We start from the raw sequence: 17,325 nt of genomic DNA, 5'->3' as shown, positions 1-17,325 counted from the left end.
ACACTTCTCAGGACACACATAAAACCCCTCACACACCTCAGGGGCCCATACGTAACCCCTCACACAACTCAGGACTCACGCACAATCCTCTCACACACCTCAGGACTCACACAACCTCTCACACACCTTAGGACCCACACACAACCACTCACACACCTTAGGACCCACACACAACCTCTCACACACCTCAGGGACCCACACACAACCACTCACACACCTCAGGACCCACACACACCTCATACACCTCAGGGACACACACAACCCCTCACATACCTCAGAAACCTATATAAACTCTCACACACTTCAGGACAAACATACAACCTCTCACACACCTCAGGACACACACACACTCGCACACCTCAGGACACACACACACACTCCCACAGTTAGAATGACACACGGGGACAAAAGTGCCTTCTGTTTCCTCTTTGTAGTATTTTCTTCATTCATTCATGACGTCGGCGTTTACTGCCTATTGCATGCGAATCGCTGGCAGAACTATCCGAGTGACACACGTCCCAAGCAGGCTCAGGTGAGCCCCAGGTGTGTGTTCTCCACACACAGCACCATGGATGAGAAGGACGGCCAGGGTTTAACAGGAACATCGACTCTCGCTTGCTCCTCATTCTCTTCTCTATCACAAAAATCACACGGACAATTCAGATGGAGATGCATTTAGTGAAATGATGAAACTTTGAATCCTGTCTCCTATTTAAACTCACATATATTATTTTCTCTTCATAAAAATGTTTTTTCTAGTAAATAGTTTGATATCCAAAGAAAGTTTGTATTTCTCCAAGAATGTATGCTCAGAGAAATGAGCTCTTACTACACGTTGCGTATTGAAGACTGGATATAAAACACATGGTTTTTGTCAATTTGGAGGAGTAGTTTGACTCTCTCCAATGTCCTTTGTGGATGGATGGACTCCACTGACGATGAGCTTCTATATTAGAATTGCAGGTTTGGGGATGTTTAATTATTATCTGAGCTGGTACAGTGGTGACGCTGAGTGAGACGTTCATGCCCCTTTAAGACAGAAAGTCCGTTGGAACTGTCTGCTGCTCTCTGGTCTCTGGATATGAGGCAGGAGGGCTTGGGGACAACTGTGGGGACATGGCCCAGATGATCTGATCCTGGCAGTAGTGACTGTTGGGGACCAGGTGAGGTGACGAGGTCTGGTAGTGGGGCTGAAGGAAAGGGTCTTCCCTGGACTGAGGGGGTCATGAGTTTGGGGCCGAGGACACTGGGTGTCCCCTCGGAGGAGCAGGAAAGAAGGAGCTTTCTCAGGGCTGTGAGGACCGCGACCCCAGCCCACTTCCGCAGAAACATTCCCAGTCCCCGCGGGGAAGGAATGGCAGTGATCCGGTTACTGGTAGGTCTTGCTCTAGACCTTCGATTCGCTTCCATCAGGAGACTCTCTTTTAAATAGCATTTCTCCGATCACTGTGGTTAAACTGTTCCTTCTCACACAGTTAGAAGTTTATGAATTAAACAGTCGGGGTTTCGTTGGGGGCCACTGGCTTCCTAAAACGGACAGGGCAAGGCAGGGGTGGAGGCAGCTTTCAGAGATGACCCTGCAGGCTTGCAGGAAAGCTTTGCGTTTTTCTCTTTCGTTTTTGTTTTCTAATTGCTGTGAGCTTCCTAGAACTGGCATAAATGCTGTACCTATAAAAAGGTGTTTCCTTTCCACATCTTCACCATGAATTCACAAATGTCACCCTGATGGTTCAAGACACACACTCAACACAGTGGAGGGTCTGCCTGTGCCCCTCCAGGTGGGTGCTGATTAAAGGGCTGAGAATTCCCTCGGTGTCTCACGCGACCCTCCACTCACACCTGCTCACACCCCGAGACCATTCCACTCACACCTGCTCACACCCTGAGACCATCGTGCTCACATCCGCTCACATCCATTCACATTCCGCTCATATCCTGCTCACAACCCACTCACATCCCACTCACACCGGCTCACACCCCACTCACACCCCTCTTTGGATGACTGGAGTGTGTTAGGTGTCAGGCTGATCTTCTAGGATCTAAAGCATTTTCCACGGAGGATGGTGGAGAGCCAGGTGTGGACAGCTCAGTCCCTCTGTCTGTGGTGTCCTTTCACCTGGTCAGCTTTGGGCTTGGGAATGTGCACATGGTCCAGGGGGAGAAGAGCGGCTGCGGGTCCTGCTCACCCTTAGTTTGGGGCTGGGGCCTTCAGCCCACACTGACGGGGTAGGAGGGCTGCATTCAAGTGTCCCCATAGCCCTTCCCTTCCCAACCAGGATGCTGGCAGGTCAACTCGAGGCCAGGGACCCCAAGGAGGGCACCCACCCAGAGGACCCGTGCCCAGGAGCTGGGGCTGTCACGGAGAAGACAGCTGTGGCAGCCGAGGTTCTCACGGAGGACTGCAATGCCGGGGAGATGCCAGTGAGTTGAGCTCTGTGGGGACAGAGTTAGTCCCACCAGGCGGGACCCTGATTCCTGTCCCTGAGGCCCGTCATTGGACTTTCCCTTGCTGGACCCCTGTAGGAATGCGCCACCCCGGGACACTGATTCTGTACTTCCTCTCCAAGGGGCACGTGGCTCTTTCCCCCTCTGCAACCGTATCTCTTGGTGGATGGGAGGCAGGGCAGGGAGTTAAAGAAAATATTAACATTCCAGCTTTTCTCCTCTAATCCAGGAGAAGGCACCAGACTTTAAAAACTTCATTAAAGAAAATCAGAAAGTTGACATGCCTCACATCATCCCAGCAAGTTTCCTGATTTTTACTGTCTTCCTCATTGGACCCTGTTGGACAGTGCTTGCTGTCATTAAAGTCCCACGGGTCCCTGTGGCCAGGGCCACCCAGTGCAGGACTGTAGCTTTATCACGATCCCGCTTATTCTCAGAGCAAGGCTGGAGGCTCTACGATCCAGTGAAGGATCCCAGGGGAAGGCTAACATGTTAGGTTGAAAATGCAGTGGCTTCCATAATTTTTAAACTATTGACCATATATCCATGCCAGTACAGTGTTTGAGACCAGTCTGGCCAACATGGTAAAACCCTGTCTCTACTAACAATAGAAAAATTAGCCAGGTGTGGTGGCATGTGCCTGTAATCCCAACTACTCTGGATGCTGAGGCACCAGAGTTGCTTGAATCTGGGAAGTGGAGGTTGCAGTGAGCTGAGACTGCGCCACTGCACTCCAGCCTGGGTGACAGAGAAAGACACTGTCTCAAAAAAAAAAAAAAAAAAAAAAAGGAAAAGAATGCCAGCCTCTTTTTGCCGTAGCAGTGTTTTAACAAAAAAAATCATAATTCACTAACCATCTTTATCTGGTTATATTATGTGGACTAACTCATAATAAACACTACTTAATAAGAAGAAAGCTATGGCCAGGCATGGTAGCTTATTCCTGTAATCCCAGCACTTTGGGAGGCCGAGGCAGGTGGATCGCTTGAGCCCAGGAGTTTGAGACCAGTCTGGGCAACATGGTGAACCCCCATCTCTAGTAAAAATACAAAAATTAGCGAAGTATGGTGGCACATGCCTGTAGTCCCAGCTATTTGGGAGGTCGAGACAGGAGGATCACTTGAGCTCATCAAGTTGAAGCTTCAGTGAGCTGAGATCATGCCACTGCACTCCAGCCTGAGTGACTGAGTGAGACCCTGAAAAAAGAAAAGAAAAGAAAAGAAAAGAAGGAAAGAAAAAAGAAAGAAAAAGGCTGTGGTAGTCCTGTTTATCTCATCGGGTATCTTTTATTCCAGAAATAGTGTTGGTCTTATATCAGAGAGGGCTTGAGTATTTTGCAGATAAATGTGCCCATTGTGACGTCTGAGAGGTTTTTCTGGTGTTCTCTTCCCAATAACAGCCATTACAGCAGCAGGTCATCAGACTCCACCAAGAGCTTGGGAGACAGAAGTCTCTGTGGGCTGATGTTCATGGAAAACTCCGGAGTCATATAGATGCTTTGAGGGAGCAGAACATGGAGCTCCGAGAAAAGCTGAGAGCTCTGCAGCTGCAGCGGTGGAAAGCCAGGAAGAAATCTGCAGCGTCCCCACACGCGGGGCAAGAATCGCACACTCTGGTACCAAAAGCGCATTTATGTTTTTGTACCGTTTGCGTTATGTGAAAATAGCATCCCCATAAAGATGTGGGCTTTATTGCTGAGTGACGCGGTATCACTCACACTCCGGATGTTGGGAGGGGTTGCTGTCTTTCCATCAACTCCATTTCCCATAAGTAATGATTAATAAGAACTGGATACATCAGGCCTCTCACCTGGCACTCCAGCAGACAGAAGCATTGCCGCCCCCAGGCCGTGTGTCTCAAGTCTAGAATTCTAAGACATCTCATGATGTCTCAGGACAACAGCAGCAAACCCTTACTGTGGACTTTACATGGGCTAGGTACGGAGCTTTACGGTCTTACTCTCTATGACGACCCTATGAAATGGATACTATTACTAACTCCATCGCGGCCACAGGCTGGAGAACCTAGAGCTGGGATTTGAACCCAGGGTGACTCCAGAGCCAGCTCAGTAGCCTGGTGTCCTTCTGTTCATCCTCTAGGACAGCTGTGTAGAATGCAATAGAGACCTGTTGAAACGGGAAAAGTTCCCTTGTCCCCCTCGCAGGGTGTGCGATGGGGGTGTGGCTCGCTTCTTTGGTTCCCCACTGCTCAAACCTCTAGGGGAGTGTACAGACCGGCAGGCTATGGGGCTCTGACCCCACGGCAGTGTCTGGGGGTGAATGTTTCCAGCTGAAGCCCCAGAGGGTGTGTGTTACAGTGCAGGAGCTCTTTCAGTTTACCCCTCCATAGGCAGCTTGTGTTTATCAGCTCAATTAGACCCTCTGCCTTATCACAAGGACAGAGGGCTTTCTGTATCCTGGGTTCTTGCCTTGGTGTACCTGAAAAATCAGATCACACATGGGCTTGGAGGATGGGTGCAAGGTTTTTTATTGAGTGGTGATAGCTGTCAGCAGATGGGGGAGCCAGAAGGGAGATGGAATGGGAAGGCAGTTTTCCCCTTGGGAGTTGGGCTGCCCAGTGACCGGGCTCTCTCCTGACCACCCCAAGCAAACTCCGTGTCATTCCGCCAGTCGATGGCCTGCTGGCGTCTGCTGTGTCTGCTGGTGTGCTCTTCTGCCGGTGTGTTCTTCTCGACATCCAGCCGCTTGGTCTCTGCCCGCTAGGGTCTTGGGGTTTTTATAGGCATAGGATGTGAGCATGGCAGGCCACGGTGGTCTTGGGAAATGCAACATTTGGGCACAAAAGCAGAAATGCGTAGGTCCATGGGCACAGGCCCGGGGGTCGAGCCCTAGCCAGGGACCCGTTCTTCTCTACCCAGGACTTTCCTGCCCCCATCCTGTATCACTACCCTCCTCTATCCCAAACGAAGAACCAGCATTCTCATGCTGAAGTAGTCGGTGCCTCCCAGCACCAGCCTGCCTTTATAGAACACAGCTTTCGCGTTTGATCACACGGCTCAAAGAACCAGCCTAAGAGAGTGTGAATGTGGCCAGTGTTATCACTGCCTTGTCTGGGTTCTGTTTCCTGCACGTGGATCTAAATAACTTGAATCATTAAAATTATACATGCAGGTAACAACACATGAAACCACGTGAACACCCTCCAAATGTAAGTGGGGGTATTTCTTGGTGGATTAAGAAAAGTACTAACATTTCCTAGCTGCATTTATTGTGTCAACTTTTAAATCGGTACTTCCAGGACTTAGAATATTTCCAATACGGCACAGTGATTACAACACACACACACACACACACACACACACACACACACACACACAGGCACCCACCGAATACATTCCAGAGGAGACAGCTCTGTGGTCTGTTCTCCAAGCACAGCAAAAACAGCCACAGCCGGGCGCGGTGGCTCACGCCTGTAATCCCAGCACTTTGGGAGGCTGAGGCAGGGGGATCGTGAGGTCAGGAGATTGAGACCATCCTGGCTAACACGGTGAAACCCCGTCTCTACTAAAAATACAAAAACATTAGCCAGGTGTGGTGGCGGGTGCCTGTAGTCCCAGCTACTCGGGAGGCTGAGGCAGGAGAATGGCCTGAATCAGGGAGGTGGAGCTTGCAGTGAGCCGAGATCGCGCCACTGCACTCCAGCCTGGGGGACAGAGCAAGACTCCGTCTGAAAAACAAAACAAAACAAAACAAAAAACAAACAAACAAACAAAAAAACTGCCACAAGTTCCTCTACAAGAAATTACAGGAAATCTTGGAAGTTATTCCCACTCTTCGGGAGCTCTGCGAGAGCTTTGTTTCCATGGAGATGGCTTCTGCTGCCTCAGAAAGAAAGTGAGTTTAGCCTCTCAGCACAGCAAAGCGCCGAGTCCTTCTGCGGAAGGAAGAGCAGAAGCTGGGCAGGCTGTTCCTCTGTCAGAGGAAGAGTGGGGGAAATTGCCACAAATACTGGCCGGGATTGTCCACCTTCTGTGGGGAGAACCCAAGAAGACTCACAGGGATTTTTTTCCCTACATATATTGTATGCCAGTTCCTAAAAAATAGTATCTACTGCCCCATTTGGGTCATTGTATAACAATTACCCTAAGAGTCAATGAAGTCTTATTCAGTCTTCACATGCCCTGCAGTTTTGATCATTCTCTTATTTTGAGATTAGAGCTTGGTGAATTTCCAAATATTTTTCCATTCTGTGCATTGCACTGGTCACCATGGGGCTATTTATAAGAACAGGATCTACGCTCACAAGAGCATACCTGATTTGAAGAAACAGGATGGGATATGTGAATCCCACACTTTAAATATGCGAAGGTGTATCTGTGTGTAGTCGCCGTTTTAGGGACTGAATATCTAAAAGGCTGAGACTCGAGCACCCGCAGAACGCAGGCATGGCTGTGTGGGTGAGCCACTCTGGATCTGATATTAAGGGTTCGTTCATAGCAACCCTCTCCCCTTCTCATTCCCTTCTCCTCCTCAGAGGGGAGAACGGTGAATAATCTAGCATTCCAGACCTAACATACCTCATCCCACCTGAAGGATCACCCTGTTCCAGGTCAGTCTGCTGATAACAGGGAAAGTTGGGAATTTGCATTTTGGATCTTAGACAAGTTGTAGAGACAACACTAGAAGTAGTATCACATTTTCTTCCTCCGTTAACACATTCCCGGTTGAAGACACAGGAGCCTAAAGGAAGATATGTTGGGTATTGTGTGTTCTGTAGCCTTTGGGATCCTGTGATTATTTTGAAACAAGGAACCACAATAAGAAACACAAAGCAAACATCAGCTCCACAAAGGTTCCTTCACAAACGCTTGGTGAGGGTTTCTGTTCTTATCAACATGTTAGGGGGAAAACCCAGTCCAAGTCCCCCTACTTGTACCCTATTTTTTTTTAGGACATTCCAATTATTCTTGATTGTATTAAAATTTGAATTTATTTTACCTTCGAAAATGTGAAGAATTTCCCTGCATTTTGTCTTTTAGGCATTGGAACCTGCTTTTGGAAAAATGTCACCTCTGTCAGCTGATGAAGAGACAATACCCAAATACATTGGCCGCAAGAATCAGAGTGCCACTCTCCTGGGACAATTCAGCTCCTCCAAAGGTGACCCTTTGTGCTTATCATCTGTAAAGAGAAGCAGAGGTTCCGTACCCAAACACACACATCCCATCAGCTCCTCACCACACAATTTCACCTCCCTGGGTGAGCATGGTGCTCCCTGGAGTCCTGTGTTCTTCCAAGGACACGGGTACATGCCTTTCAAACAAGATCCTAACCCTTAGCACTTCTTGCTGTGGAGCGGATTCCAAGTCCTCCCGGCTGCTTCCCTCTGAGCACACCCACAGCAGCAAGCGTCTGGCTGGGGCCGAGTGGACTTGGGGGCTTTGTTTCCGTGGGTGCAGGCTGCGGAGATGATGTGCGTGGCACTGTCTCCACCCGTGAGTCTGAGGGCTCGCAGCCTCCCGTGCTCCCTGCTTCTGCACTGCGGTCTTGCACCTGCTGCTTGTCGGTGTGGACTCCTCTGAACAGGGGAGTCCTGTTTGTGGCTGTTAGCTTGGGAGCCACAGTACAGGATGCTATTTTGTCTCTTGTTGGGTATAGGCCCCCAGATCTGGCCATAAACTGGCCCCAAAACTGGCCACAAACAAAATCTCTGCAGCACTGTGACATGTTCATGATGGCCATGACGCCCACGCTGAAGGTTGTGGGTTTACCAGAATGATGGCAAGGAACACCTGGCCCACCCAGGGTGGAAAACCACTTAAAGGCGTTCTTAAACCACAAACAATAGCATGAGCGATCTGTGCCTTAAGGACATGTTTCTGCTGTGGATATCTAGCCAGAGCCCATCCCTTTGTTTCCCATAAGGAATACTTTTAATCTATAATCTATAGAAACAATTTATCACTGGCTTGCTGTCAATAAATATGTGGGTAAATCTCTGTTCATGGCTCTCAGCTCTGAAGGCTGTGAGTCCCCTGATTTCCCACTCCACATGCTATACTTCCGTGCGTGTGTCTTTAATTCCTCTAGCGCTGCTGGGTTAGGGTCTTCCTGACCGAGCTGGTCTCGGCAGTCTCTATCACATTTTTCTTTGTTAAAATTAGTTCCTCTTTAGAACATTCTCCCAGCCAGTGTGTCTCTTCCTGTCCCAGCTTTGTGTCACCCTCATACTCAGGAAGCAAATCTCGTGAGTCCACAGCCAGCAACTGATACTGGGTTCATGTGGATGGAGAAGGCGCCCCCAACTCCTGAAGATGATTTATCCCCTCGCCTTCTTTCCCAAAGCAACTGCTGAGCAGATAACACTTTATTCCCTGCAGGAAGATCAGAAATCTACTCCAAGCATTTGTCACAAGTAGGAAAAGAGCCTTTTCAGATCCTATGAGTACCAAACATCGTAAGTCCCAGGGTGGACTGCACAGGCCCAGCCTCCCATGAGACGCGGACTTCTCTCATGCTCCGTCATTGACCTGAGTTAATCACAGGCATGCGGGGCAATGTACGAGTAAATAGATAACTGAATGGGTGGCTTATCCACGCCTTGAAACCGTCAATTGTTAAATAGTGCAAAAGGTAGAAAATTATTTTTATTATGCATTTTTGAATTGAGTTTCAAGCACTTTATTTCACTGTTGACTTTACAATATCAGCCATGTATTGCAATCCCGAATTTCACAAGAGCGTGGGCTGTAAAATGGGGAATGAGAGACACTAAGTGTGGATACCTCATGTGTCCTTCTGTAGGAAGGGGGAGTAGAATCATCTACATTCTGTGATAGCTGGTGTGATGTGTTGCTTAACATTTAAAAATAATATAATTGTTACTAATGCAAAAATATTCCCACATTTGTTTTCAGCCAATGAGTTTAAAGATAGAAAGAATTAGCTCGTGGAAAACACCACCACAGGAAAAGAGAGATAAAAGTCTTTCCAGGAGACGTCAAGACAGAAGAGCAACACCTACTGGAAGGCCAACTCCCTGTGCAGAGAGACGGGGGGGTGTCTGAGGATGGAAAGGTGGCCTCGGACACCTGTGTCACTCTACACTGGCCCCTTGGAAAATTCAGATTCAGATAAAGTTCCACTTAGGTCTAATAAAAGTACTCAATTTGTTATTCAAAATAGACCTAGTAATTTATTAAACTAATTATGTTTCTATAGATAAAACCTTGAAGTTCTTCAGACATGTCTCTAATGCTATAAAAGCAAACAACTTGGATTGGGTTTTATAAATCAGTTGTTTTCCTGAGCTCTGTAGTTGGTATATTTCTGCAGAGTCTTTAAAAAAAATTAACCCACCTTGTAGTATGGAGTGTAGGGCTGTTGGGTGAGCCCTGGAGTCTTGCTGGAAATCGAGGATGGCTGAATATGGCTTTGTGCTCCCAGCCTTTGGGCTCAAGGCATTGCCCGCTCCAGGGACCTTGTGACAAGGCGGGCCTGTGGCTGTCGTTGCCCCAGGCTATGCATCCATCTTCCCGAAGTCTGCAAAACTTGAGTGGCAGAAAATCACCAGTGCAGGCTTCCCAGGCCGCCATGCTGCAGGAGCAGATGGCAGCAGCCGGAGGAGCTGGTGAGCAGGGTTGGGGACTCCTGTTTCTATGCTCCCCGTGAAATGCGGGGCTTTCTCGTGGATACGCGTGAGCAGAACATCTTACTATGGCAAGGACATGTCCTTCATGGAGCTACCTAATTTGTGGCCACTTTTTGTCTGATTCCCTTCTTGGGTCCTCACCTGTGAGACTTGCCAACACCCCTAGCCCTCCACCCCACACACAGCCCACATGCCGGTCTCCAGGGGCCGTGACTGGAGATTCCGAATCCTAGCGGTCACTTCCCTCTGAACACACTCCCAGCAGAAGGCGTGTGGCTGGGGCTAGATGCACTTGGGTGCTTTGTTCCCCTTTCTCCATTTGCCAGCCCATGGCATTGCTGCCACCTGATGGAGCGCCCTCTCATCTGGCACCTGCCTGGCCTCTTTCCCAAGCCCCAGTTCTGTCCATGCAGCTGTGGGTGCTTCCTGCATTGCGGGTCTCACGGGGAGGAGCCAAGAGTGCCCCTGGTTGAGTCAGGAAAGAATTCTATCTTCACGTCGCTGCCAGCAAATGACCACAGCAGCTTCACGACCTCTGCAGGAACCTATCTCGGTAAAGAAACAGAGCCTATCTGGTGGCTGAGCCTCAGGTGTGGCCGAGCTTCAGGTGTGGCCCTTATGCACAGCACAGCCCAAGCCTGTGGGCACCACTCGCCCTGGGCTGCCTGGCACCTGGACTCCTTCCCATCCTTGGCCGAGGTCTGCGTAGCCCTTCAGGGCCGAATCTGACACTGTCTTCCTCCTGAGTCTGCCCCCCCGGGCTTCCTGCCCCCCCAGGCTGTTTCATGGCCTCTGCAGGGAGCTTCGTAGAGGTAAGGCTGGTGCCATCTGTCTGCTTCAGACCACCTCAGGCTCTGCGTGCCCTCACAGTCCCCTCTGCACTTCTCTGTGGGGCAGGGAAGCCCTTCCCATCAGGTCTGCTCCAGCCTGGCTACCTTGTTCCTGCTGTCCCCTCCCCTTCAGGCCCCCGGACAAGACTTCAGTGTACTTGCTGGTGCCGGGCAGAATGGGGGACCTTGCCTCTCACACACACCTGCTAGTATCTCCGCAACCTCCAGGCATCGTCTCAGCTGACAGTGACGCCATCCTGGGGAAGCTCCCCTGACTCCCGGCTCTCCTGGAAGCCTGTGGTGCTCCTTCACAATGGCCCGTGGCCCTTCATAGGTCCCGTAAGCCAGTGTCACAGGGATTCGGCTTTTCTCTTCTGTGTTTGCCTGCTGCGCGACCGTGAGCAGCTTCAGGGCCAAGACAGTGCCTTTCCATCCGTGACTCTCCTGATCCATCAGAATACTCGAAAGAGAAATAGCGACTGAGTGTATTCATTAAAGAATTAATGTTCCTTACAGGATCATTTGTTGTTGAACTGACCTGACATGTGTATAGTAATCTCATGGACAAGAGAGAATGTGTTCACATGTTCGCTTAAATTGAATTTAGCAATCGCATTAGGATACTGATATTTCCACAATGTATATACACTATCCTTTTAAATTTAACTGATTTGCTTTTTAGACGGAAGCTCATCAGTCTTAGAGAGTTCTGAAGGTGGATTTCTCAGCCACGTTCAACCTGATGAGTTCACTGCTTCTTCCCCAAACATTGCAGAGCTGCAGGTAGGTGGGCTGAGTGGCTTCTGCAAGGGTGGCCCACCAGGTTCCCCTGAGGGAGACCTGAGAAGGTCACCTTTTCATCCTGGGGAAGTGAGATTCGGAGTGGGTGTCAAGAGATGGTTGCATCTTCTTGACAAGAACAGAAAATTAAGATGATTCCAAATGTCTCTTTATTTCCTGAGGTTCAGCCTTTCAAACAGAGACTTTTTTTTTATAGATTTAAGTTGGTTGCATTTAGCACATAGTCAAACAGGATTAATATTTTTCATGGCTTAAGAGTTTCCCAAGTCAAAGTTTCATTTTTTATCATTTTGATTTGCAGTTCTCAATTGACATTAATAGACTCGAAGGCAAGAATAGCAAACATATTTCTAAGCCCTAGCTAGTGGTCCACTTGTAACATGCTATATTTTACAAAAAATGTCAATAAAATGAAATTATTTTCTCTACGGCAGGAAATTTGGGCTGTGAACTTACGTGTGATGTAAGTAGGCACCTGGCGGGGAAGTCTGGGAACACAGGTCCCGCTTGTTTTCTGTTCTCCCGAGAAAAACCCACATTCTGTTCTGCCCTTTTCAACATCTTCAGTGGGGGGACGAGTGGGAACATTTTTCTTGGGATTTTATTTTGTTTGGGGATCCAGCTAATGGGTTTGCCTGGAAACCTCAGGGCTAATGATCTGCATTTAGAAACAGTGCCACAGTCATGGCAGGTGTTATTTGTATGTTATTTGTATGTCTCTGTGTGTTATTTGTATCAGGTGTTGAATGTGGCGGTTGTCACTGTGGCCACCCTGACCCCAGAGCAAACATATAAGTGGGAGATAACCACTTTAATAAAACACAAAACATGGTCCAAATTCCTGGTGCTGACTGTCCGGGGCTCAGCCGTGCCCACCGACTTAGAGGCAGAGGCTGCAAAATGCCAGCGCAAGGTGCATTTCTCCCAGGTGAAGGACTGGGAATTCCACCTCGGTCCAGTCCTCTCTCCCACTAGCCTAGAGCCACAGTGTCTTGACTTCTGGGCTTGGGTGACAAGCCCTCTCCTCACACCTCCTTGCTGTGGAGGATGCCCATGGACAAGTTCAGCCCACTCCCACCTGCTGGGACGGTGCTTTTACCCCCCTGTAGGAAGGACTTTACTAGATTAAATCCAGGTTCAAAATGATAACACAAACTGCCTCCCAACATAGGTGTTTCTGGTGCTTACAGGTTTACTATTATGCAAATGCTCAGACGACACACACGACCTACCCTGATGGTTTGGAAGTTGTGCAGTTTCTTAACAAGCAGACAGGTGAGTGACGTCACCAGGAACCCGTGTGGGTAGGTGCCTTTGCATGTGAATGTGCAGAGGTGTGGGGACTTGCAGGTTAGCAGATACTTGAGCCCTGGAGGCAAGTTCCCCACAGCAGCAGCTGTCCAGATAATTTGGGGCTTACCCTGCTTAATGCATGTTTTCCTGGTTCTTATCCAAGAACTGTGAGCCTGTGGCTTCCGTGCCGGTGTGTAAGTGCACCCAGGTCTGGATGCCTCCGTAAACGCCGTCAGACCTCAGTCTGGGGCTTGTGTTTCAGCTTTTCTGGGTGGGCCTGGCTACACGGCTCGAGCAGCAACCGAGATAAATGGATGTTACTTACTCGCACAGTGCAGTCAGCTCATTGTCTTAAAAGCCACCACATTCTTTCCCGAAGTCTCACCTGGACTCTAAAACGCCATCCTCTGGGTAACCCCTGGGTCTCTGGGAACTGGGCTGCACAGCAGGAAGTGAGCGGCGGGCAAGCCAGGGGAGCTTTGTCTGTATTTACAGCCAATCCCCATCGCTCCGTTAGGCCTGAGCTCCGCCTCCTTCAGACCAGTGGCAGCATTTGATTCTCATAGGAGTGCGAACCCTACTGTGAACTGCGCATGCGAGGGATCTAGGCTGTGCGCTCCTCGTGAGAATCTAATGCCTGATGATCTCTCACTGTCTCTCTTCACCCCCAGATCAGACCCTCTAGTTGCAGGAAAAAAAGCTCAGGGCGGTCGAGTGCAGTGGCTCACGCCTGTAATCCCAGCACTTTGGGAGGCCAAGGTGGGCAGATCACAAGGTGAGGAGTTCGAGACCAACCTGGTAAACATAGGGAAACCCTATCTCTTCTAAAAAAAAAAAAACAAAAAATTAGCTGGGCGTGGTGGATGGCACCTGTAATCTTAGCTACTCAGGAGGCTGAGGCAGGAGAATCGTTTGAACCTGGGAGGTGGAGGTTGCAGTGAGCCGAGATCATGCCATTGCACTCCAGCCCAGGTTACAGAGTGAGGCTTTCTAAAAACAAACAAACAAACAAAAAAACAAAAACAAAACAAAACAAACAAAAAAAACCTCAGGGCTCCTATTCTACATTGTGGTGAATTGTATAATTTATAATTATTTCATTACAATATAATAATAAAGTGCACAGTAAATTTAGTGAACTTAATCATCCAACCCCCCCACAACCCACATCCATGCCAGTCCGTGGAAAAATTGTCTTCCATGAAACTGGTCCCTAGTGCCAAAAAGGTTGGGGACCACTGCATTAGGTAATGAGAGAACTGTGTTAAAAATATCCCAGTTTGGGCCGGGTGCAGTGGCTCATTTCTATAATCCCAGCACTTTGGGAGGCCGAGGTGGGCAGATCACCTGAAGTCAGGAGTTCGAGATCAGCCTGGCCAACATGGTGAAACTCCATCTCTACTAAAAATACAAAAATTAGCCAGATGTGGTGGAGTGTGCCTGTAATCCCAGCTACTCAGGAGGCTGAGGTTGGACAATCACTTGAACCCAGGAGGCGGAGGTTGCAGTGATCTGAGATCACGCCACTGCACTCCAGCCTGGGTGACAGCGCAAGACTCCATCTCAAAAAAAAAAAAAATCCTAGTTCGGTTATGAATTTACTAATATTCATTTGTAATTTTTCTCTTTCTTATGAATTGGTTTCTTTTTAAAAATCCTTAACCAGTGACACCTATTTTTATACCTTTAATGCTTTGTGCTTTAAGTCTATTAAATCTAATAGGTATAGCAGCTCTCTTTTAGTTAGTTAATATATGTCTGGTATATCTGTTTCTATTCTTTCTCTTTTGCTATTTCTAAATCTTTATCTTTAAATATGATCTTATAAAAAACAGACATTAAGAAAAGTATATAATCTGAAAATAACTTTCCTTTTAACCTGAGGTTTTATTTCATAAACTGAAAATGTATCAGTATCCTTACCGTCCTCTACAACCAACTCAAGAGTCTTCTAGTTCTGATTCTCCTCCCCGATCTCTCATGTCATTGTGTTGGCTTCTGCCAGGATTTTTACTCTAAGTTGTCTTTACCCTCAGCATTAGTTATGATTATTACTGTGGCGTTTACATAGCCAGTGTTTACTTTAAACTTTTTAAATTTATGCAGAATTTGGGGCGCTTCTTTCCCGTTTCTTGGGCACAATTTCCTTCTACTTGAGGGCATGAAGAGATGGGGGCAATCAACCCTTTCAATTTTGGCTCATCTGAAAATGTCCTTTGTTTTGCCTTGTTCATGAGTGATCATTCATCCTGATGCCCCTTCTGACCCCTCATCCCGTAGCTATTCAATGGTCACCATGTGGCAGGCATTGTTTTAGGGCTAGGGAATCAGCAATGAGCACATTTGTAAAAAGTTCTTATTTCATGACATTTTATTGGAGGGAAGCACTTTTATGTTATGGACATGGTTTATTTCCTTAAACCTCATGAACCAATCTCTGCTACTTTCAAACTTTTCTTCTGTAGCTTTCTCACTCCTCTCAGCCTTTGTGGAACTGAGGAGAGTTCCTTGCTCTGGAGTAGGCTTTGGCCTGAGGGAACGCTGTGGCTGGTTTGATCTATCTAGACCACTGTAATAAGGCTGTTTCGCTTTCTTGTCATTCATGTGTTCACTAGAGCAGCACTTTTAATTTCCTTTAAGAGGTTTTTCTTTGCATTCACAACTGGGCTAACTCCTGGGTGCAAAAGGCCTTGCTTTCAGCCTATCTCAACTTGGAACAGGCTTTCCCCACTAAGCTTAATCATCTCTAGCTTTCGATTTAAAGTGAGAGATGTGTGTCTCTTCCTTTTACTTGAACACTTAGAGGCCGTTGTAGGTTATTAATGGTGTAATCCCACAATTGCGTTTCAGGGAACAGGGAGGCCTGAGGGGAGGGAGAGAGATGGGGGGCAGCTGGTCATTGGAGCACTCGGAACACACGTGACATTTATTACGTTTTCTGTCTTACGTGGGTGCGGTCGTTGGTTCCCCAAAACAATTACAAAGTAAAATCAAAGATCACTGATTACAGATCACCATGACGGATATAATGATAATGAAAAAATTCGAAATATTACAAGAATTAAAAATATGACACAGAGATATGAAGTGAACACAAGCTGTTGGAAAAATGGCACCCATAGAGGTGCCCCAACAGAGTTGCCACAAACTTTCAATTTGTAAAAAAAGTGCAGTATCTGCGAGGCACGATAGAGCAAGGCGCAATAAAACGAGGTCCACCTGTGCGCGCAACCCCCTCACAGGGAGGCTGTAAACACAACGCAGGAACATCATGAATAGGCCCGTTCTGAGCACTGGGCTACAGAGGGCGCTGTTCGGTAAACAGGTCACTTCGCTGCACAAAGCCGCTCACAGTACATCTCTGAAGTAACGCGCTCAGATTTTAACTTTTCAACCTGTGCCGTGCCACAAACTGGGTCACTGAAAACCGCGGAAGTTTATTCCCCCCCGACCAGGGGGGCTGCGCCCTCAGGGAGCTGAGCGGTCCCCGTGAGGCCCCTTCGCTGCCTGCACAGTTCAGCTGTGCCGTCCCCAGCGCGGCAGTCCCTGGACCTGGTGTGCAGAGGAATCGTGGTAAGAAATGTGCACACATCATCCAGACAGACGGTCCCGTGAGTCTGTCCAACAGAAAAGAGGAAGGCGAGGCGGAGTCCTGAAGGCGAGGCTTGCAGAGGCGGGAGAACCAGGCGGAAGGCCACGGGCCTGCCGGGCTCCCGGCAGCGACGGGGGCGGCGCCCTCAACACGCCGGCGCCGTAGGAAGGCCGAGTCTGTGTTCGCGCTGCCTGCGGTGTGTGGCAGCTGCGCGCTCCTTACCTGTGGGGCAGAGTTGGCCGGAGCCACTGCCTGAAGAAACTCGGCTCTGTCCTCTGTTCCGGGGAGCGGAATGCGGCCAGTGGACGTGAGTTCCTTCCGTTGCCTTCCGCAGCCCACAGCTAAGTCACTCTGATGAGCATCTCGCAGGCCTGCGCTTCTGCTTCTCGTTGCCTTCTAGGCGGTTCTGACTTTGACACCCCTTTCCTCCTCTGCTTGTGCCCTCGAATCCTACGTTAGGGAAATGGGGACCCTGTTTTGAAACAAAATGAGAAAGAATCATAACCTTCAACTTCAGAACACTTCAAAGTCAGTAGAACCTGTAAGGAAATACAACAACATTCTGACTATCTTCTATAGATTGACAGCATTAAAAGACGCTGTAAAATAATGTAATTGTATAAAAAGAAAAGAAAAAATAATGGCAATAAGAAAAACGTTCTCAATTTTACTATTAAAAATTTAGTAATAGAAAACTTTATTCACAGAAATTCATACAGAAACCCAACGTGAATAATAGATAAAGTTCAGTTG

The 17,325-nt window shown here is 48.3% G+C and overlaps 1 protein-coding gene across 1 annotated transcript; it reads left to right on the top strand.

Moving 5' to 3' along the window:
* Positions 1 to 1,077: 1,077 nt before the first annotated feature.
* On the top strand, positions 1,078 to 9,694 carry TCP10L (t-complex 10 like). Its single transcript, NM_001044377.1, is given in 6 exon segments — positions 1,078 to 1,163; positions 2,277 to 2,421; positions 3,845 to 4,046; positions 4,048 to 4,060; positions 7,445 to 7,565; positions 9,323 to 9,694. Coding segments are annotated over 5 exon segments (630 nt in total). The 5' UTR covers positions 1,078 to 1,163; position 2,277; the 3' UTR covers positions 9,473 to 9,694.
* Positions 9,695 to 17,325: the final 7,631 nt, after the last annotated feature.

Source organism: Pan troglodytes, chromosome 22 (genome assembly GCF_028858775.2).
Source record: "Pan troglodytes isolate AG18354 chromosome 22, NHGRI_mPanTro3-v2.0_pri, whole genome shotgun sequence".
Lineage (NCBI taxonomy): Eukaryota > Metazoa > Chordata > Mammalia > Primates > Hominidae > Pan > Pan troglodytes.
This window is presented reverse-complemented; position numbering and strand designations above follow the sequence as displayed.